This window comes from Myotis lucifugus, unplaced genomic scaffold, assembly GCF_000147115.1.
Source record: "Myotis lucifugus unplaced genomic scaffold, Myoluc2.0 scaffold_166, whole genome shotgun sequence".
Lineage (NCBI taxonomy): Eukaryota > Metazoa > Chordata > Mammalia > Chiroptera > Vespertilionidae > Myotis > Myotis lucifugus.
Genome location: NW_005871214.1, coordinates 409,055 through 432,731, shown reverse-complemented (window position 1 = coordinate 432,731; position 23,677 = coordinate 409,055). Strand labels below are relative to the sequence as shown.

At 41.7% G+C, this 23,677-nt stretch overlaps 1 protein-coding gene across 1 annotated transcript in view; it reads right to left on the bottom strand.

Moving 5' to 3' along the window:
- KCNH5 (potassium voltage-gated channel subfamily H member 5) overlaps positions 1-12,202 on the bottom strand; it is a 244,634-nt gene extending 232,432 nt beyond the window's left edge. Inside the window, exon 1 of the mRNA XM_006096025.3 lies at positions 11,916-12,202. Coding sequence (XP_006096087.1) covers positions 11,916-11,988 — 73 coding nt within the window. The 5' untranslated portion in view covers positions 11,989-12,202. The remainder of the gene's footprint in view (positions 1-11,915) is intronic.
- Positions 12,203-23,677: the final 11,475 nt, after the last annotated feature.

Genomic DNA, 23,677 nt, shown 5'->3' with positions numbered 1-23,677 from the left:
TAATTTATTCAAATGTGTTCAGCTGTCATCAAATTTAAAAATATGCCTCCATGTTTCATCTCCTTCAAGATCAAAGGTACATTTTTAAGTTTCTGTGTTTCTTTGATGGCATTATTTTTCCATTTAACCCAAAGTGGTTCAGAATGCATGAGGTATTTCATATTTCTGAAATTCTAGTGGTAGGAATAATAGCAATTTTGTTATAGAAAAATTTCAAAACACACCAAAAAATGTTCAACAATTCAAAGTTACTACTTTTAATAGTTGGTGTTTTGTGCATAAGAAAATGGGCTTTTAAAAAAACAGTGGTCAGAATCATTAGAAGAAAAATATGACTGCAATAATGGCTTATAGGACTCAGAGTCTCAAAATACAACAAAAAAAACCTTTACCTAAATAATGATGATTTTTTTACTGGATTTTGTTACAATAAAATTTCTTTAAATACCTAAAGCCATAAGACATTTACTAATTATATAATCTTGGATAAAAGCTAAATCAGTCATAATGTGTTTATCAAGGGAAAAGGTATTGCATATTTAATGATTCAGCATCATTTTTCAATCCTGCGAATAAACAAACCTCGTTTTTACAAATGAATTGTGTCTGTTCTGAAGGGATTATCTATTTTCTTTGAAGTTAACCTTTTGAGGCAATCGAACACTAATGACAAGATAACTATGAAGAATTTCAATTAAAAGACTAGTCTAACCTGCACACCTAGTAGAAAAACAAGCAAGGCTTTTCTAAATACATTACTATCCAATTAATTTTCTGAAGCTTTATCCCCCCTTTTTTTAATTTCTACTATCTATGCACTAGGAGCTACAGATCACAAATTAATTCATTTCTCTCCTTTGGTTAGACGTCACTGGGTCAGTTACCAAAAGAGGCTGATATTTCTGCCTTCTTCAGCTTCTCCTAGCTCTGCCACTTACTGAGGTGAGGAGAACTGATGTTTCTTTGGCTCTAAGTAATAGACTTTTGTTGCATAGAGAAGGGGTGTCTGTCTGTTTTTGTTTTTTGTGCTTTTTTCTTCAACCTTGATAAAGTGAATCCAAATGCTTTTTAAGCTCAGATCCACCCGTTTATGGAAATCTCAACTCTTAATTCTTTGCTTTCCTCAGGTTAAGAAAACAAAAGAAGAAGGAAAACCTACCTAACCTTACTTACCTTACTTAGAGAAAATAGAAAAAGGTGAGTATTTATTAAACCCTTTCTATGATGAGGCACAGTGCGAGATCCGCTCATTTGTGGCTTTGCTGAGTTTTGCCAGCGACCTTGAAAGGTAGTTATTATAATCCTGGAGAGTCTTAGTGTGTCACTGTAGGTAAAGGCTCAAGCCAGGACAGAAGTCTGTGTCATCAAGATGGAAATGCCTTTGCTCTGTTGAGAACACTGTTCTTTGAACTTGAAAATACCCCCACAGAGTTCCAGAAAGAATACCAGTTACCTTGACTATTGTTGCTCAAGTAGAGAGAGAGATTGCTTTAGGAATGAGTAGGATAATGTCTTTCCATCTCTAATTCTTTCTTTGGTCCATCATAGATATATATAGATATAAAATAGCTGCATTTGCTGTCACTTACAGACATATTTCATGCCCTAAGATGAGTCAGTATAGTGAATGGGCATAAATTCATGCCCTAAGATGAGTCAGTATAGTGAATGGGCATAAATTCACTCACTCTGCACCCAGCACTTACAGAGGGTACAAAAGAAGTACATGGCACCATCCAGGTAGTTCAGTTGGGTAAGAGTGTCATCTCAATATGCCTACATTGCATGTTCAATCCCTGGTCAGGGCATAATAAGAAGCAACAAAATAAGTGGAACAACAAATAAATATCTTTCTCTCTCTCTCCTCTCTCTCTCTCTCTCTCTCTCTCTCTCTCTCTCTCTCTCTCTCTCTCTCCCTCTCCCTCCCTCTCCATCTCTCTCCCTCCCTCCCTCCCTTTCCTCTTCCCCTCTCCTTTCCCTCTCTCTCTAAAAAGTAATAAATGATTGGGGATTGAACCTGCAACCTTGGCATATTGAGATGGCACTCTTAACCAACTAAACTCCTGGAGGGTGCCATGTATTTCTTTTGTACCCTCCATAAGTACTGTGTGCAGAATGAGTTAATTAATTTATAGCCAGGTGATTGGTAATTATATCACAATACCTTTCACACAAAAATGGGGAAATACCAAAGAAACTAAGTCTGTTTGAAGCCAAAACCAATGATGAACTCAGTTCTGGCCATGTTGAGTTGTAGGTGACTGGTGAGAAGTATAAGAAGAGAAATTGTACAGGCCATTGGAAACCTGGGACTGGAACACGGAGAGGAGAGAGCCAGCACAGAGGACAAATGTGCTCTGAAGAGGAGGGTGAAGATGTAAGAAAGACCGCTGAGGGTTGAACCTGGATGATGGATGACCGTTCACTCTTCAGAAGGGAGGAGAGGAGAAAAAAGAAGGGATGAGAGGAGAAAAGGAGAGGCAAAAGGGAACAGAAAGAGAACCCAGGGAAAAGGGCAGGAGGAAGTACAGACATGAAATCCAAAAGGTGAACATGGAGATGGAGAGGGTAGAGGAGCACAGTCTCAATTCCTATGAAGCCAGAAAAATACAAACAAATAAAAGGCCTTTAAATTCATAGGAATGTTCACTTGTATGTAACCCTCTAGGAAGCTTCAACATTACAGTATAGACAGAAATCAGTTGAAAACAGATACAAAAGGAAATGGTGACCAAGAAGTAAAGGCATCAATTACAGATGGTGCATTCAAAGATTTAAACATCTAAATGATGATAATAACTAACAGCACTGATACGAATACTTATATACCAGTCACTGTTCTTGGCACTTTGCACATATTACCTCTCCAACACCATAAACTAGGTACTATTATTAGTTGTATTTTACAGGGGAGAAAACTAGGTACAGATACATAAGTCACAGAGCTAATAAATATCAGAGCCAGGACTCTAGTATAAACCTCCAGAACCTATGGCTCTTAACCAATGTGTACACTGCCCTCACATTTTTTTAAAAAAAAAATCACTATCATTGTGTTCATTATTCACCCCCAGTGCTTAGATCAGTGTCTAGCACACAGTAGTCACTCAATACATTTCTGTTGAATTAATGAATGATTAATTAGAAAGAGTATGAGGATCAAGCAAAAGGATGGGAGTTATTTTTAAGGGACTTCATTCTGGGATTATTTAAGCTTCATTGAAAAACTCCTCTATTTTCTCAATGCTATAACTCTGTGAAAATAAACTTATTATGCTTTAATTTGCCACCACCCCCCCTCCAAAAAATATATATATATATATGCCGGTAGACAAAAAAAAAAAAAGACTTCTAGAGAAGATCAGGATAGTTTAACTTTCCTCCTCAATCCAAGTGAGTTATTTGATTTTTTTAAGTTAAACTTGGTGGTCTGAGGCTGGTCCTGCAGTCTCTAAATTGCCAAAATCCATTTTCCCTCTTCCACTGAATACAGAATAGGATTGTAAGCTACTCCGCAAGGCAAAAACACTCAGAAGATACTTAACCTGGTAAGAATCAATTCTCAATGATAAAACTTATCATCAGCAACTCCTAACTGCAAAGTTGTTCTAAAAATAATTTAAATGGAATATATAAACTTCTAAACAGTTCTTTCTTGCATAAAATAGTTGAGCTCTTAAGCCCTGGGAGATGTGAACAAAAGTGATGGAAACTATTTCAGCTGTATATCGAGTTGGAATAAAATGAGCATGAGATCACTTACACATTCACCTCCCATGCTCTCATGAGATCCATCTGATTGGCCCTACACAATGCGATTTCCATTTTCAAATGTGCACATTGATTAAGTATTTTAAAGTATGCAATTAATTATACAAGCTTACTTAACAAATTTAATCAGCATTGTTTGGAGGGATCAATTATAGGCTTATTTAATGTAGGAGACATAATAAAAAAATCATGTATTCAACTAGTACTTAGTGCTATGTGCTCCTCACAGTGGAGGATATAAAGTACTAGAGGCCCGGTGCACAAAAATTTGTGTACTGGGGGTGGTCCCTCAGCCCGGCCTGTGACCTCTCGCAGTCTGGGACCCCTCAGGGGATGTCCACCTGCTGGCTTAGGCCCACTCCCCAGGGTATCGGGCCTAAGCTGGCAGTCAGACATCCCTCTGGCAGCCTGGGAGCCCTCAGGGGATGTCCACTTGCCAGCAGGGAGCAGGCCTAAGCTACAGTCCGACATCCTTAGTGCTGCTGAGGAGGTGGGAGAGGCTCCCGCCACCACTGCTGTGCTGGCAGCCGTCAGCCTGGCTTGTGGCTGAGCAGAGCTCCCCCTGTGGGAGCGCACTGACCACCAGGGGGCAGCTCCTGCATTGAGCATCTGCCCCTGGTGGTCAGTGTCTGTCATAGTGACCAGTCATTCCCAGTCGTTCTGCTGTTAGAGTCAATTTGCATATTACCCTTTTATTATATAGGATGTGCAAGGTATGACCCATATCCTTACAGAGCTTAGTTCATATAGGGACATTTTCATGACTTTCCAGTTCTATGTCAGTACCTTTAGGAACTGCTATGATTGTGTACTTTAGCTCAGATCTCAAATCACATATTTCTTGAAATCAATAGGACTTGGTACAGAGTACTTATTTCTCTCATGGGACTAGACCCCAAGAAAGAGAAATTCTTTACAACAAAATTTCAAATAGCTTTTCAGCCACTCTTTCTAAATTACTCTGCTCCTTACTTAATTTTCCTATCTTTTTCCATGTGAAAACTTAAAACATCACAAAACTACTATCAAGAATGTATATAAAGATATTTTTAATAGTAATTATATACAACCAAATACTAAAAAAACATCTAAAACACACACTGATTTATGAGACTATATTATTATTGCCCTCACTCGATCAAATAATTTTTAAGACTAAACCTTTCCAGTATTAACTTCTACATGATACTAAATAAGGATACTTAAATAATTCTTTTTATTCATTCCTCAATGATGAAAAGGAGTCATGCCATACATTATTAAGTCAGAGTATTTGGTGGAATATAGTGAGGATTTTTTTCAACTTTATTAAGGTACAATTGACAAATAAAAATTGTATATATTTAAGGTATACGACTTGATGGTTTGATGTATGTATACACTGTGAAATGATTACCACAATCAAGCTAATTATTTTATCCAGTACCTCCCATAGTTATCATTTTCATTCCTTTTGGTGTGTGTTACAAGAACATAAGATGGAATTTTTTATAATCCAACTCTGCTATTGGTAAAGGAAAATGTTTTATAAATATCCATTTCTTAGGGTACATCAAGACTACTTCCTTTAACTTCAGTTTCCACAACAGTTACAACTGGTTTTTGGCTGTGACTTGTTATTTATGTTTATTTGTTTTCACGACATAGTTATTTTATTCATAAATTTACTATATGGCATATTTTAATTTTCCTATTAAAACTAATTTTGTTTAGGACATTTCAAAGCATATCTCAGTATGTGGTTTCTAACCCTCCCAAAAAGAAAAAAAAATCCCTATAATCAAGATTCAGACTATAATCAAGATTCTAGGAAATAACACCTCTTAAAGTAGATTACCTCCAATCATATTTTTGGGGTAGTAAATTTGGAGAACTTTGGAGAATATTTGTTTTAACTCTATATTTTATTTTAAAAATTTGGATAATATCAAAATACTAGAATCATATCCTAGGCAAGTAACCATAAATCTGTGCACTATCTGTCAATAAAATCAAAGTACTGTCCTGAACAAATTCCTTCACCAATTTGATATAAATTATATCCAGACATATACTAGGGGACAAATTTTATTAAGATTTCATATATGTATATTCATCTTTCCAGTATGAACATTATTTATGTGGCATTTTCTTTATATTTTATATATATCACCACCATCTGCTAAAGTAAATCTTCCGCTAGTCTAAAATGTATTTAAATGTATTTCTTTACATAAATTGCTTTTACTAATACCCCATTCATACAGTCATAAAAGATTGGTCACCTTCAACTAAAATAAGATTGTCATAATTAAAAGAAATAAATACTTTTCTTCGTTTTACTTTCCTATGTCCTACATTTTAAATATTTTCTTCCAAGAGTAACAACTAACAACATTGATTTTAACCTCCCATCAAACTTGAGGGGGAAAAAGAAAGAAAACAGAACAAAAATATAAGTACTTGGTTCACCTGTGACAGAACCTATAGTGACCTCTTGTGGTAAATCCTAACTACAGAGCTTTGGAGAAGAATACATAGGACCCTTTTTCCTAGGCCAGACCCTGGAGAACGTGGAAGTATTGTTTGTCCATGCTAGCAAACAGCTATTGTTAACAATGAAAGTCAGAGGTAAATATTGACTAAACTAAAGCATTTCTTTTGGGAAATCTAAGCAGTCACTGTCAAAATACTCATAGCTGCTCCCTTCTATCAAAAAAAATATTGTCTATGTTTCTGTTCGTAGGGCAGTTAAAAGATGGTGAGGTACATGGATTTTGTGCATACCCTACTTCTGGAATCAAGCAAAAGGTAGACAACAGTGAATGTCTTCAATTCTAATGAAGACAACAGTGTCCTGGGGTAACCAGCTCTCTAGTCAGGGAAGTGCTGCATTTGTTATATAATGCAGCGTGGGCTCTAAAGCCAGAGACAATCCTCTGGCTTATTTGTAAATATTATTTAGGAAGCTGTCAGTATAATTTCAACCTCTATGATATCATCATAGTGAAGAGGTACATTATAATACCTGAGTAAACCAATGCTTCTAAAACACTACATAGTTTTATCAATATTTCCTGAATAGTGGTTTAGATGTTAAAGAAAATCTTCCAAGAAAAAAATATCAAGAAATTTATACCCAAAATAGCCATTTTTTTCATCATTTCTTTTAAAGTGCATAATGCTTAAAAGTTATTATTCCTTTCTTGTTTTGGTTTTAAATCACTAGTTTCTCTATTTCTTCTCCCACGGGTTCTCCTTTAAGATCCCAGTCTTTACAAATATTAATTACAGTACAAAAATAATTGTGGATAGTCCTATAAGAAATCACTGAGTAAAGAAATGGCTGTGCAACCTGAGTACCTCTAGAAAGGTTGAAATTGAGTATCTTGAACTGCTCTTGAAAGTTAAGTGGTTCATAAAATACTACCGCTTCTGCCTTCTTTCCTGAGCCCATTTTTTCTCTAAAGAGAAAAACATTTCTAGTTTTTCATAATGCTTAAAATGTTAAAGAGTAATACTTAATTTCTAATAAAAATACATTATTTCCGAAATTATAATTTTTCGAAATGGCAACCTAGTTCACCATCACCCAAAATAACCACTTCTGCCGACTTCTCAAGGAATCAAAGACAACATCTGAATAGCAAGTGCTGCCAAAGATATAATCAGATTGAAGACCTTGGAGATGTTTTGTTTTGTTCTCTAATCTAAAATTCCCACCTAATAGTCCTGAAAACTGTTGTTTTATTTCAGTGATTTTTCCCTTTACCCAGGAGCTTACTGCTCCTTACAGCCTAATATATGTTGATGAATAGCTTACATAAATAATTGAAATTAAAATAATGGAAGATAGCCTAATAATATTCCAGACACAGATTTGGTCAATAGCACTTTGGGCCGGAGACTTTATATGGTGTTATGAACTCACTATATAGTTCCCAAACTTTTTCTACCTACCAATTTATTCCTGCTGCTAGCCAAAAAAATAATGTATCTAAACCTTGCTTTTTATACTTTTGACCTTACAAGTTTTATACTTACAACTTCTTAGAGTAATAATGTGCTCTCTATACCTACTGGAATCACATGCCAAGAATCCGTGAATTCCTTTTATTGGTCTAAAATGATCTTGCCTTTTATCTTTAAACTGAAAGAAGGAGTTTCAGTATATCTCTAATATGTTGGTATTTGTCTATAAAGTGTGTGTGTATCCATCCTACTCAATGGCCCTCATTATTTTATTTTACAGACTTTGAATCACCAGTAATAATCTGAAATGCCTTCCCATAACAGACTGAGTTAACTAAATAAGGAAAATAAAAACCCCACATCAGGAGGTGTGAAATAACAGCAAATAGGCTACAGTGCTACTCTAGGGCACAGAATATAGCACCATTATTCTGGGAAATTGCAACTGAGAAGTTTGGAATTTTATTAGGAATGCCTCACGTTTAAAAAGTATACCCAAATATACCACACTCCTTGCTCTTTGGTTCTGCATCATCAAGAAGTTCTCTGATGGTTTTCTAATTGGCTGAGATTTCAGCTCATTAGTGATATCCATGGACAAATAAGCCTGTTTTGTTTTTGCTTTGTGTCTGTTTCCCTTTCATGTCTAATCTCTCTTCCTTCCTTCCTCCCTCCCTCCCTCCCTCCCTCCCTCCCTCCCTCCCTCCTTCCCCCCTCCCTCTGTATTTCTGTTTCTACATTTCTGTGTGTGTGAGAAAGAGAGGGTTTTCTACTGCATCTATCTTTGTATCTAGGTGGATGCTGGTCCATATGTTTATCTGTGTGCATCTCTATGTATATGTCTCTATGTCATCTGACTCTCACTAAAAGATCTGATCTTTTCATAAGAAAGAAATGATGTTGTATCAGAAAGAGAAGCATTTCAAGGGGTAAAGGTAAACAGACAATCCCAGGCTATCTCTCCAGTTCTTAAATATATTGGGAGTACTGCCTGCTTTTCTTTCTTTTTCCACTAAAGCTCTACCAACACTTCACTTTCAATGTTGTTAATTTAGAGCAAGCATGTCAAACTCAAAGGCTAACACGGGCCAAATAAACAAGGTTTAAGTTTATGTGGGCCACAAAAAAACAAAAGCTTCAATTTTCATAGAAATGTAGGTTTATTTCTAAAAGTACAGTATAAAAAAAAAAAAACAAGATCAATGATAGCCCTAACCGGTTTGGCTCAGTGGATAGAGCATCAGCCTGTGGACTTGAGGGTCCCAGGTACGATTCTGGTCAAGGGCATGTACCTTGGTTGCGGGCACATCCCCAGTGGGAGATGTGCAGGAGGCAGCTGATCAATGTTTCTCTCTCATCGATGTTTCTAACTCTCTACCCCTCTCCCTTCCTCTCTGTAAAAAATCAATAAAATATTTTTTTTAAAAAAAGAGCAATGATAAAATTAATGTTTTCTTCTTGACACTTGCATCTCTTCTCTGCTACTATCTTTCCTGCTTCGGGGGATGTCTTATTCACAGTGATTACTTCAAAACTGACCCAAGGTGAATGTCAGTAATCCTGGATCTGACAGGAGACTAAGTTCCTTTCAAATTGTAAATACCTGCTCACACCGTTATATTGGCTGGGCCGCAAAAATATTCATTGTGGGTCACATACGGCCCGCGGGCTGCGAGTTTGACAGGCTTGATTTAGAGAATAGTGAAATCTTCACTGAGATGAACTCGATCTGTGAGAATTCTGAAAAGCATTTTCTCTGTTAATCTCAATTAAACAATTTCTCAGAATGAATTTATTTCTCTGCCAAGTCATATAGAAATGGCAACTATGGGATACTCTCACATGAATATGTAGACCAATTTAATACTGTGATTCTTATTTTCCAGGGTTCTTCCTATGTAACGGTTCTGAGACTTTCCAGTACTTATTACATACACCTGTGCATATACTAATCTTAATTATCTAACACATTTCAAACACAGCTCAGAGCTTTTGAGTAGTGGTATTAAAAGTTACCCATAAGCGCTTAGAGATGGTATGTAAAATGCCTAAACAGATAAATTTCCATTTGCACTAGGTGTTATCCATGGCAAGAACCATTGAACCAATGAAGCATTATAAGCATGACATGTGGAAAAGATAGAACAGTCACTCATTTAGATGGGAGAAGTAAAATGGAGGCAACAGAAGCAGATATTTCTAAGCCACACAAGGTAAGTCTCAATTTCATGGTATATTTGAAATAAAAGGTAATCTAAAAACCCACGCACAGTTCCGGTCTGTATATGAAGTTTCAAAGATGCTGTATTAGTAAACTTCAGTCAAAGAACTGCGACCTTCTGGTTACCCTGTAGAGCATCAGAGAGCCCATGGTTTTATTCTTTATTCTGAAATAACTCAAGGGGATGAGAAAGCTGAAATAAGACTCACGTATTTTAAATAACTAATTCTAATAACCTTTAAATTTCCCAAACTGGTTGTTTTAACAGTAATATCCCCTTGTACTTGAGGTCTTGAATAACAGGAATACAAAAAGGTAATAGACAAACATAGAAATTGCCTACCATTGTAAATTTATATTTTACATCATCATAGAAATCAAAAACACATTTGAAATTACACTGCAATGGCTAAAAAAAATATTATAGGTTTCTTAAATTAGATCAGGCCAATTCGCTTTTTTTTTTTCAACCCAGAAAGTCTACTCTAGACTTGTACAGTACCAGGTACTGACCACAGTGGAAGAAATAAAGTTACACGTCAGAACTTTATGAAAAATAGCTTGGGACATTTAAATATATATAGTCCCAAAATCAGGGGAAATATGTGCAAACCTAGTTTTAGAAGGGATCCTCATATAAGAATTAATATAATATATTCTACTAATTCAGGGAAAGCATAATTATATTTAATGATTTACTGTCACTTGAGGGTGCTTTGGTCTTATCCACTAGGCAGGGAACTTCTTCGGAACTGAAGTGTCTTAATCATTGCTTTATCCAAAGGACCCCACAGAGGGTCTTGTTGCATAAGGCACCCAAAAATATATTGTTTTAATGAATGAGCAAATGAATAAATAAACAGTTATGGAAATACAGAGAGGATTTCAATTGCCTTGGTCTAAGCTCTACACTAATCAATATGCAGAAATGTCTCTCTCGTAATTCTCCAAGCAAGGGATCTCAAAATAAAATACAGGCCTCTAAAGGGGAAGGGGGGAGCACTTTAAAGGATACTTTACATATCTTCCTTATAAAATTTGAAAATTATGTAAAAGAATTAAAAACAAGTAGAAGATGTAGAGATTTCCGTAAAATGCAACGTTTACAAGGTCTTATAATGTGAACTATATAAGCATCACCATTCGGAGCATCTTGGAGGAAAGAAATGCATAAACGGTGGTATTTTAAAGACACTTTAAGGTAAGAAAACCTTCACATCAGTAGCCAGGTAAAACGGCATTTTTAAAATTCTTTCTCCAGTTATTATAAAAGCACAGAAGCTATTGCTTCCCTTCTACATTGCTCCTGTTTAAGTCAAATCAAATATCACATGAATCATTATAGGTCAATGCACAATTAAAAAAAGAAAAGAAAGAAACTTTCAACACAAATGTGACCATGGTAACTGTCTTCCCATTGTTCAAGTCCCCTCTTCATGAGGTCCAACTTCAATTCCTCTCCCTGGTCCAAGGTTCCCTTCAGCAGTACCCACTGGGCCCAAAAGCCAGACTGAATCTTATCAAGTCGCCACTTTTGCAGTCATTCCCAACTTGAGGGAAACCTTGCACTGAGATTAACTAAACTCTAAGAATTTGTTCAGTCTCTGCCACCTACTTGGGTGCGGGAGGGCGTGTGGAAGGATGAACAAGAAAACATCCCTCACCAAACTGAAACTCAACTCTATTCTCTAGACGTGTCTACACCCTGCCAGCTCCCCCTTAGCTCCCTCCGGTTCCTGGTTCTGGACAGGTGGGAGGGGGGTGCTCACGTCAGGAGGAGGGTATGCAACTAACTTTCCACCACCACCTCATTCCTGCCCCCACCCCAAATCAGGTCCAGCTAGTAGCTGAAGCCTCCAGGTAGGGTTGTCTGCACCCCCCACCCGCTCTGGGAGAGGGGTGGGATGGGGAGGATGGGGGGCGCGCGTGGGCAGGACAGCAGCGGGGTGTTTTGAACTGCAACTCTTCTTACCACTGGAGCGTCTGACGATGTTCTCCAAAAATGTGTTCTGCGGTGCCACCAGCCCTCTCTTGCCCCCCGGCATCCTGGGTCTGGAGAGCGGCGGCCAGGATCCGCGGCGGGGGAGGGGGGGATGCAGGAAGAGAAGGTAGAGGAAGAGGAGGAAAAGGTGGAAGAGAAGATGGAGCCGAAAGAAGAGGGGGCGCGGCGGCGGCGGCGGGGTCCCCAGACTGTGTCTCCAGCCCGACCCGGATGAGCAGCTCTGGGGAGGAGGACCAGGCAGTTCATGGTAGTAGCGCTCCCCCGGCCGCCGCTGCCCAGACTGTGGCGGTGCCGCACACGGGGCTCGGGAACTGCAGGCTCCGCGGGGCACAATGCGCCTGCGCCGCCCCCGCTGTCGCTGTCCCGCCGGTGCTGATGCTCAAGCTGCTGCTGAGGCTGCAGCCGCGGTGGCCGTCGCCTGGGCGCGGGCTCAGCATGTCTCCCCCTGCCCCGCGCCCCGGGGCGGGGGAGCGGGAAGAGCCAACTCGAGCGCCTCTCTTCCAGTCTCTCCTGGCCAGATCCAGACCCCTTCACGGCGCCTTCCTCTCCCCCGGCCCCAGCCCACCCCCCTCGCGCAGCTGGATCAAGGCTGCCCCGCCGAGCCCAACTTCAGCCGGGCTGCGCGCCTCGGGTCCACTCCTCTCTCCCTGGAGATCGAGGCAAAACTCGCCGTCCAGGGGCCGCGGAGTAGGAGAGGAAGTGGGAGAAGCAGCAGGAGCCAGAGAGGGCAATGGGCAATCGGAGGGATCACAGCTCGGCTTCTCCCGCCAGGGTCTCGCGCCCCAAACGCGTCTGCGGGGTTGGAGAAGCTCCGGCTCCGCAGAGGCTGAGCGCTGAGCAGGGACTGACTGGGCGGCGCGCGGGGACGCAGAGCAGCCACCTGACGCTGCTGCGCCCCCTCCCCCCTTTGGGGCTCGGCTCTCGGAGCTCAACGCTGGAGCTTCCAGTGCCCGCGCCCGCCCCGCGGCGGAGCGGAGCCAGCAGCGCCTGCACGCAAATGGCCCCTGCGCCCCAGGCTGGTCTGGCGCCGGGAGGTGCAGCCGCACAGGGGAGCTTCCCAGGGCGAGCGCTGGAGCGCGGGGCCCGGCCACCGCTGAGAAGTTGCTGAACAGATTGCACTTAACGCTGGGAGTAGGGAAAGGGTAAATGATTCCCACCACCGCAGAGGGGGCGCGGGCAGCGTTTGCGGTGGAAACCAGGGACGGCGGTGGGAGCAAAGCTGGGCAGGGCTGGGAGTGCCCACAGGATTCGTCCCTCACAACCCTCTATCTGCCCGCACCTGGGGACAGGAGTGCAACCCTTAGAAACGGAGTCCAAAAGGCGAAATCTACTACGGAGAGGGGGAAATGGCATAGGTGAGAAGGCAGTGGGGAGAGAAGGAGAGAAAAGGAGCTCACGCCACGGCATCTTTTTTTATCCAAGACAGTGGTTCTCAAAGTGGTCCCATCTGCTAGCACCTCCCAAAAACTTATTAGAAATGCAAATTACAGGGCTCTATCTACTACCCCAGAGAAGGAACTAGGGGCAAGGGCCAACAATCTGTTTCAATAAGCCTTCCAGGTAAATATTGCATGCTCCAGTCTGAGAAGCAACGATCGAAGGCTTCCTCTCCACCTGGACCTGTTGAGAACCAAGGATTGCATAAGCAGGGTCAAGGCGAAGGGGGGGAGGGGGCGCAAAACGTGCACTGAGGCGGGGTCAGAGGCTGCTGGTGTGGGAAAGCATGAAACAGTGACGGCAAACGGAAAGTTGGGCAGGGTGTCCCCTTTCCTGGGGTCAGAATATGCTAGGTAATGCCTGTTAGAAATGGTCAAGGCTACGTTGCCCAGAAGCACAGGGAATCCCTGGGCGAGGCTCAGAGGAAATATCTCCTGCTCAGTGCCAGACCACAGCCTGAAGGAAAAGAAGGGAGGGGCGGTGCCTGACTTTGGAACCCCCTAGATTACCAGCCACGGGGCTGCAGTTACCATCACTCTGTCTCCTGAGCACCCCAGAGTCAGGGCCCTCGTCTGTGGCTGAGACATAACTGCATAACCAGGATCTGGGCTTTAGCTTGGGGTCATTTGTTTCCTCTGCTCTCACAGAGCTTAGGCAGCTGAGCAAACCCAGAGGTTGACTGGAGGCAAAGAACAGTTTGCTTGGCTAGGATTCTTTCCATCAAAAAATCAAGAGATTCTGTGGAATAACAGTAGGTTATTTTAGCTTTCTACCCAAGCACTGCTGGTGGTGCACTGTGCAAGCATCTTCCCTACAGCTAGAATGCCTTCGCAATACACCAGGGTGTCTTAGTTGAATAACAAGGGACTTGGGCACAAACTGGATCCTTGTGGTTCGCCTGCCTCCTGCAGGAGTCAAAGATGTAGCTGAGGTTACAGCTCCTTCCCTGCAGTTGACAGGGTGTGTGTAAGCAGAGGGGAGCTGGAGAGGCATTTCCCCTTGGGTGAGTTTTGGGTGTTTTTTTCCTTTTTATTAAATTTATTGGGGTGACACCAGTTAACAAAATTATACCGGTTTCAGATGCACAATTCTACAGCACATCATCTGTACACTTGTATTATGTGTCCATCTCCCCAAGTCAAGTCTCCAGCCATCACCATTTATCCCCCCCTATACTCTCCTCCACCACCTCCAGCCCCCTCTCTCTGTCAGCAATCACCACACTGTTGTTCATGTCCATGAGCTTTTTCTCTTTTTTATTTTCTTTTTTGCTCAATCCCTCCAACATCCCCACCCAACCTCCAAAGAGAACATACAAATAGCCAATAGATATATGAAAAGATGCTCAACGTCACTAAGCATCAGAGAAATGCAAATTAAAAACCTCCGTTGCCTGACTGCATGGCCCAGTGGTTGAGCATATCCACCTATGAACCATGAGGTTACAGTTCGATTCCCTGTCAGGGCACGTACCCAGGTTGCCGGGTTATACAGGAAGCAGCCAATCAATGATTCTCTCTCATCATTGATGTTTCTGTCTCTCTCCTCTCCCTTCCTCTCTGAAATCAATAAAAATGTTAAAAAAAAAAAACCTGGGTAAGTTTTATATGACCTGTGTTCATGGTCACTAGCTTGGTATACAGACATCATGGTCCTAGACCAGAAATTTTCAACCTGTGTGCCACAAGAATTTTTAAAATTTAGTGAGTAGCACAGACTATTTAGTGAGGAGAACTGACCTCTTTTCCCTTAGATTGTCAAATTAAAAAAGGACAACAGCCAACACAGCAATAGCTATCTGGTGTGGATGAATCAAAAGTATATCAATTTCTTGTCAAATTGGCAAAAATCTATATATATAAAAGCCTAAGTGACCGTTAAGATCAAACAACCAGAACAACTGGTTGCTATAACACGCACTGACCACCAGCGGAAAGACACTCAACATAGGAGCTGCCCCCTGGTGGTCAGTTGGCTCCCACAGCCAACCTCCCGTGATTGGCCAACCTCTCCCTCCCCACAGCCAGCCAGCCCAATCAGCCCAAATGGGGGGGGCTGGTGGCCAACCTTTCACAGTTTCTCTCCCTGGCCGGCCAATCACCCACGTCCCCACCCCCAGCCGGCCAGCCCCGGTGATCAGATCAACCTGATCAGGGGGCGGGCCGGCCGGCCAACCTCCCGTGGCCCTTGCTCCCTCTCCCCACCGGCCAGGCCCAAATGGGCCCCAATCACAGGTCAGGCCAAGGGACCTACCTGTGCACAAATTCATGCACCGGGCCTCTAAAATATATATATATAAATTTGGTGTGCCACAGAATTTTAGTGATTAGTTTATGTGCACCGTGAGATGAAAAAGGTTGAAAATTGCTATCCTAGACTAATCAACCATTCATAGACTGGGGTGGTGAACAGGCAGGCTAATCTTTTTAAAGTATGTACCTATATAACTTATAGATTGCTATCCTAGACGTCTAATGTGATATGATAAATCCATCATCAACATTAAAAGGAAATATTTCAAATCTATATGTTGTTTTGCACCTCACCAGCTGCCCACTCTTGCCTCTGGGTATTGATATAAAACCTCAGCTTCCCAGCATTTCCCATCCAGTATAAATATCCCTGTTCTAAATCACTCCTCTGTGGGTGTATTAGCTCACACTTCCCAAAGAGGAAACTCTTTCGGACTCCATTAAGACACAGTCACAGTTACTGGTAGAACTTCCCGCTCATTGCCATTTGCAGATTTAATTAAAAATGGCATTTATCCTTTCTTCTTTGTCCTTAATAACTGCATAGCATTATAACTTTTGGATGCTTTTCATTGTTGTAAAAATTGGAATTTTAATATCAAATCCTTGGTTTACACACTTTCCTTAATCCGTTTTAAATTTCCATTTCACAGAGGAAGAAACAGACTCAGAGATGAAGCGCCTAGTCCCAGATGACACGGTGCTTTAGAGGCTGCAATGAGACTAGAATCGGGTCTCCTGACCCTGTAGCCAGAGCTCCTTGTAAATAATAGAAAATGATCTGATTGTTGGCTTATGTGGTCATAACCAGCAACATCCAGTGACCTCTGTTGCCATCATTCATTTTGTAGCACTAGAGGGAAGAGAAACCCTTGACAACTTGCAACAGCTCATAATCAAGATAGAATTTAAGAAAATGGAGCGGCACCGCATGGACTTACTGCCCATGTGCTGGCAGATGGCAGCAAGGTGCCAATACAGCATTTCAAAAGCATTTTGCAGACAGAGTCCATATGTTGTAACCAAACTGCAGGACTTCACAGGTGAGAGACGGGAATCTAAAAGCTTCAGTGTCACACAGAGGGTTTCTTTTTGTTTGTTTAGGGCAAACATTCCATTTTAAAGCAGAATCATTTGTCCTTTCTTCCTCTCTTGAGGAACTGCAATTAGAGTGGTGTCGTCTGTCTGTGAGAACCAAGAGTTCTAGTACCCAGAGGTGTTCGCTGACTCCCAGGTCACAGCCATGAAATGAATGAAAGCTGGCTGAGCTGCAGGTATGTTCCTGTCTAACAGCAGCTAAAGCAAAAGTGAAGACCTAGAAAGCTGATATATGAAGCAGTGACGGTTTCTAACTACTGCTGCTTGGCTGGAGGATTCTTTTATCAAGCACCCCTCCTTAGAGAATTTTTAAATATAGTATGTCAGTGGCTGTAATTACATGTAAACTCTCAGAAATGCATCAGAAATAGGTACGGTCTGACGATATTTAATCCCTTCTGTGAAAATGGCCTACCCACAACTCTGCAGGGGAATGATTTTTGTCCCCATCCCTGCACTGTTTCTGAGCTAGCCTCAGCAAAGGTATGAGGTACATACTAGTACAATCTTTGAATGCTAAATGGGTGGCTTTGATAGGGGAGGAAAGAGAGAAAGGACGAAAGGAAAGTGCCAGAAGTTGGTCTCCATCCTGGCCTCCAGGGTTGGTCTCATTAGCAGTAGTATCAGTTCAAACCATTTCCTCCTCCCCACACCATTCCCTAAGTCTCACTCTCTGCCTCCCCCCAGAGCCCTACCCAAGCTCTAGCAGTGAAATATCCAGACACCACTCAATCCCTCTGCATGCAAAGACCCACTTACACTTATAACCTTCTTCCTCCCCGCTCTCTGCACCCCCTCCCTGAATCTAAATTGAGCAAAAGCAGGCTAAAGATTATAGTACTGTATCGAGAGAGGTTCAATGCTTGGACTCTGGACCCATACTGCCTGGAATTTAATTTTGCATCTGCCACTTACTAACTGTATAACCTAGGGCAAATTATTTAGCCTCAACCTCCCCCTCTATAAAATGGGGATAAAATTACCTACTTAACAGAGCTGTTATGAGAATTAAATGAGTTCCTATTTGAAAGCCATTAAAATCATATCTGGCATGTAACAAGCACTATGTAAGTGTTTGTAAGTAAATAAGCCCTTTTATCACCTTCTACTTTCCATTTACAACAAAAGCTGGAGGTGTTGGTCATGAATAATGTTCACCAACATCCAGTTGCCTTTTCCACCTCCTTGCAATGAGCTGTGGCCAAAAACTAGTTCTGGTCAATGAAATGTGAATGGAGGTGAAGTGTAAGCAGATGAGAGCCAGGACTCGGTTCCTCAGTAACCATGGAATGCTGAACAACACAAGGAGAGCAGCTGCCCAGAAGAGTTACCTAGACCTGCCGTTGACATTAGATAGGCAGGAAATACATGTCTGTTGTGCTAAGACACTGAGATTCTGGCACTATTTGTTACTCTATCATAGCCTAGTCCAGTGATGGCGAACCTTTTGAGCTCGGCATGTCAGCATTTTAAAAAACCCTAACTTAACTCTGGTGCCGTGTCACATATAGAAATTTTTTGATATTTGCAACCATAGTATAAAAAAGATTTATAATTTTGATATTTATTTTATATATTTAAATGCCATTTAGCACAGAAAAATCAACCCAAAAAATGAGTTCGCGTGTCACCTCTGACACGTGTGTCATAGGTTCGCCATCACTTGCCTAGTCTATCGTGACTAATATAAGTTATGAACTTGCTTTCAGTGCAGGAAATTAGGGGAATAATAATCCCCTGCCTGCACATTAAAATCACACAGGAGCTTATAAAAACCCCCACATCCAGGCCACAGCTCCCAGACCAAGTCAGTCAGAATTTCTGAGCATGTGACTCCGACATCAGTAGCTTTAAAGTTCCCACGGTGATTTCAATGTGCACCAAGGTGGTGAGCCACTGTCCTAAAGCAGCAATTTTCAACCTTTTTTCCACTCATGGCACACTTACACTAGTTACTGAAATTCTGTGGCACACCAAAAATATATATATTTTTTGCCAGTCTGACAAAAAATATGTACAATTTTGATTCATTCACACAGATGGCTAATGTTGTGTTGGCTGTTGTCATTTTTCATTTGACAGCCTAAGGGGAAAGAGGTCAGTGCCCCTGACTAAGTAATCAGGTATTACGTGTTTTAAAAAGTCTTGCAGCACACTGGTTAGAAATCTCTGTTCTAGAGCAATGCTGCACTCTGGGATTTAGAAACTGTGCCAAGACCCTCAACTCCCAGGTAGGTTACGCCTACCCAGCAAAGACCAACCCTAATATATCCATTTGTGAGTTTCTCCAGACTTGTAGTTGGTGAGCATCTCAGGAAAGCATCGCAAAACCTCCAAGACTGATGCACAATAAATTCAAGGTCTCCAAACTCAGCTTGCCCTTCTCAATGAAGCCCAATTCTTCTACCCACCCCTAATCAATGGTCCTTCCATACTCTACAGTAGCTTTCTCAAAGCTTCTTCTCTCCACACCTCAGATGTCACCCTCTCACCTCTCAGTCTCAGAAGATGACTCACAGAGAACGGGTCATGTTGTCAATCCTTAAACTTCTTGCCTTGGCTCTCTCTTCCTTTTCTTCTGGATGAGCAAGAAGCAATTTCCTCACCATCGCTTCACCAGAGCTCTGAATCCTATTCTCTTGTAACCTCTGGAGGCACCTCACCTTACTGGCTGTCCCATGATTCCTCTCTCTGCAACATTTTGTAAGCTTTAAGAATGCTTTCTTGCCAGACCAGCATAGCTCAGTGGTTGAACATTGACCTATGAACCAGAAGGTCACGGTTCGAGTCCCAATCAGGGTATATGACCAGGTTGTGGGCTCACTCCCCAGTGGGGGCGTGCAGGAGGCAGTCAATCAATGATTCTCTCTCATCATTGATATTTCTATCTCTCTCTTCCTCTCCCTTCCTCTCTGAAATCAACACAAATATACATTTTTAAAATATTTTTTTCTTAATTTGCTTATTTTTTCTTAATTCGCTCTAGCTGTTGCTCAATCTCTTCCACCCCTTTGTGTCAATTTCTCAGAAGAGTAATCTGTAGTAGCTGTCTCCCTTCCCTTGTCTCCTACACACTCCTTAACCCACCAGAAACTGGCCTCCACCCCACTATATTCCTGAAACTGCCTTCCCAAAGGCCATTTTTTGAACTGCCAAACCAGTGAGGCTATTTCATTTTTAATTTTATTGTACCTGCCTATGACATGTAACCATGTTACCACTCCTCTCTCCTTGAAACATTCTCCTATCTTAGACTGCCTGGTATTGATACTGATTATGTGACCTCAGCATTTTAATCAGAATACTGATTATGTGACCTCTATGCCCGAGTTTCTTTGTCTGTAAAAAGAGAATAGTGATAGTGCCTACCTCAAATGGCCAGCGTAAGAATTAACTGAGATGGTGCAAGTGGATACTCTGGTATCCACATTCCTGAAATTGAAAACTCTGAAATCCTAAACATTTTTTTATAAATTTGTCACAAACTTATTCATCGGAAAAGCCTGACCTGAGTTGTTATGCAGCTATTTGTCCTCTTTCTTTATCCCATTTGCTGCAAATACTGATATGTTTTTGCTGCATAGATAGTAATGTGTTTGAAAACAGAGATTGCTGGCCCTAATCCTGTTAGGGAAGATAAAAATATACAGAAATCCACAAATTTCTGGATTCCAAACACATCTCTTTCCTGCAACTCTAGACACACATATCTATGTGCTGACTGGCTCTCTATGTGGCAATTCAACATATCCAAATTCCTCCCCTCCAGTGATTCTTATCTCAGGAGCGCCATCTCCATCCACCCAGTTGTACAAGTCAGTAACCTCAATGCTTCTTTAAAGATCCCCTCAATTCCAACCCAGTGCATTCTACCTCTCATATATCTCTTAAAAGTATTTTCTTCTCACTATCACTGTTGGCACTGCTCGAGAGCAAGGCCCCTCCTATGCAGTCAGGATTGAGAAGTATCATTCCCCTAATTCCCTGTACATAAGGAAAGTTCATAATCTGTAACAGTCAGGATAGACTAGGTTATGGCACAGTAACAAACAGTGCCAGAATCTCATCTTTCACTTGGATTACTGCAAAAGTCCTCCAACTTGTCTCCCTGCTTCCTGCATTTTCCTGCCATATTCCTCTCAATCTCTGTCTCCAAGCTCCACCCCAATTCATTCCTCACCCTGCACTGTAACTAAAGCTCTTAAAACAAAAATCGATTTATGTCACCCAAGTTTTTCTTTGCCCCCAGGTGAAAGTTTAAAACGCTTAGCTAGTCTTTTTTTTTTATCCTTTCCTGTATGACTCATGCTTACCTATCTAGTCTCAACTCTCATTTTCCACTGTAACCCCACATCCTCTTATGTCCTTGCTCCCTACACTCTTCTCTATTCCTTGAGCAGCTGACCCTGGAACAACACAGTTTTGAACTTCATGGGTCCACTTTTATGTGATTTTTCTAGATAAAAACTATATTTCCTCTTCCTTATGATTGTTTTTCTTCTTTAAAATTTTATCTTTATTGTTGATGAAAGTATTACAGATGTCTCCCTTTTTTTCCATTGGCCCCCTCCACCCCACACCTACCCCTCCCAGGCCTTCATCACACTATTGTCTGTGTTCAAGGGCTATGCATATAGGCATATAAATTCCCTGGTTCATCTCTCCCCACTCGTCCCCTACCCCCACCTTCCCTCTGAAATTCGTCAGTCTATTTCATGCTTCTATGTCTCTGGATCTATTTTGTTCATCAGTTTATTTTGTTCATTAGATTCCACATGAGTGAAATCATGTGATACTTATCTTTCTCTGACTGCCTTGTTTTGCTTAGCATAATACTCTCCAGGTCCATCCATGCTGTCTCAAAGGATAAAAGATCCTTAATAACATTTTGTTTTCTCTATCTTACTTTATTATAAGAATGCAGTATATAATATATAGCATACAAAATATGTGTTAATTGACAGTAAGGCTTCTGGTCAACAGTAGGCTACTAGTTAAGTTTTGGGGGAGTCAAAAGTTACACATGGATTTTCAACTGCATGCGAGTGTCAGTACCCCTAACCCTCTCATTGTTCAAGGGTCAACTATGCTTACCATGTTTTCTCTCTTCCTTCATGTATGTTCTATATCACCAAGCATATTCTTCAGAACACAGATTAGATATTTTCTCCAAAAGGCCTTCTTTGATTCTCCAAGACTTTAGGTAAAGAGCCCTTCCTGTGTCTTCTTCTAATGCCACCATATTCTTTCTCTCCTGCAGCACTGCCCTCAGTGTTATAAATTTTAAAAATAGCCCTAGCCCTTTTGGCTCAGTGGATAGAGCGTCGGACTGCAGACCAAAGGGTCCCGGGTTCGATTCCAGTCAAGGGCATGTACCTTGCTTGCAGGCTCCTCCCTGGCCCTGGCCCTGGCCCTGGTCAGGGCTCATGCAGGAGGCAACCAATTGATGTGTTTCTCTCCATTTATGTTTCTCTCCGTCTTTCCCTCTCTCTTCCACTCTCCCTAAAAATCAATAGAAAACTAACCCCGGGTGAGGATTAACAAAAACAAACAAATAACAAATATCATGAAAACCCTAGGTGTCACCTCACCAGAGCTGCCACTTTGGTATCTTTGTGAGAATTGGGAGAAGGTGTCTCCTTCGGACAGACACTGGACCAAGGGAGGGACATCCGCAGGTGAGATGATTATGGGCTGTATTTCAGCCTCTATTTGCCTCCTTGATGGGTGTCCTTGGTGGGAAGAAGGAAGGAGACTTTCTAGGGGGGGAAACTAGAAAAAAAGGAAAATCAGAATAATAGAAAAGCTTATGATATATGACAGAAAGTAGATAATTCAGACTTAACAAAGAGAAATGGGAGATAGAATTGGAGGCACAATTAGGGATTCATGAGACCAATTTAATGAATCTGGGCTTATTCTGTAGCAATGAAAGACATGTTTAGAGTAAAAAAGTGACATAGTATTTTAGGAGATGGAATCTCTGTGTAATTGGTATACAAGATACTTTAGGAACTCATCACATAACAAAATTGCAGCTATGTATTGTGACAGATGTTAACTGGACTTATTGTGCTGATCATTTCACAATATATACAAATATCAAATCATTTTCTTACATTCTGAAACTAAGATATTGTTATATGTCAATTACACTTCAATTTCTTTTAAAGAAAAAAAAAGATGCTTTGGGGAGAGAAAAGGCCAGAACTAAATTAACTAGGTAAGAGAACCCTGCATATGAAGAGATGACATTTCTTAAATATTAATAAATGCTCCCCTACCCCCATACTTTTTGTTACTTTCTTGCTATCATTGCACCACTGCTCCTCACCATGCTCACCTCTTCCTGGCTTATGAATTTCAAAAGCTAAGCATTAGAAAAACAGAAATACAATAAGAAAAAAATATATATATATATATAAACCTACAGGATCGTCACCACAGAACCAGAACAACCGGAATGACCGGTCGCTATGACGCTCACTGACCACCAGGGGGCAGATGCTCAATGCAGGAGCTGTCTCCAGCCTGCAGCCCCATTGGCGATTGGGGCCGGGCCCCCAGGCTGAGACAGGGAACCGGGGGGTGGGTGGCAGCGGACGAGGCCCATTTCCCGGGAGGGCCAACCTCCCAGGTCCCTCCCCAATTCCGTCCCCCCAGCTGGCAGGCCCTGATCACCCAATCGGGGCCAGGCCCTGGACTGGGACGGGGAACCTGGGGTGGGCAGTGGCAGACGCGGGCAGTGAGGGAACGAGGAGGTGGGGAGGAGGGAAGGCAGGAACCGCACGGTGGTGGCATGTGGGCAGAAAGGGAAGGAGGAGGCTGGTAGGTGGGGAGGCGGGGAGGCAGGGAGTTGGGGAACCTGATCAGCCCTGATCGCAGGCCAGGCTTAGGGACCCCACCTATGCACGAATTTCATGCACTGGGCCTCTAGTTGTTATA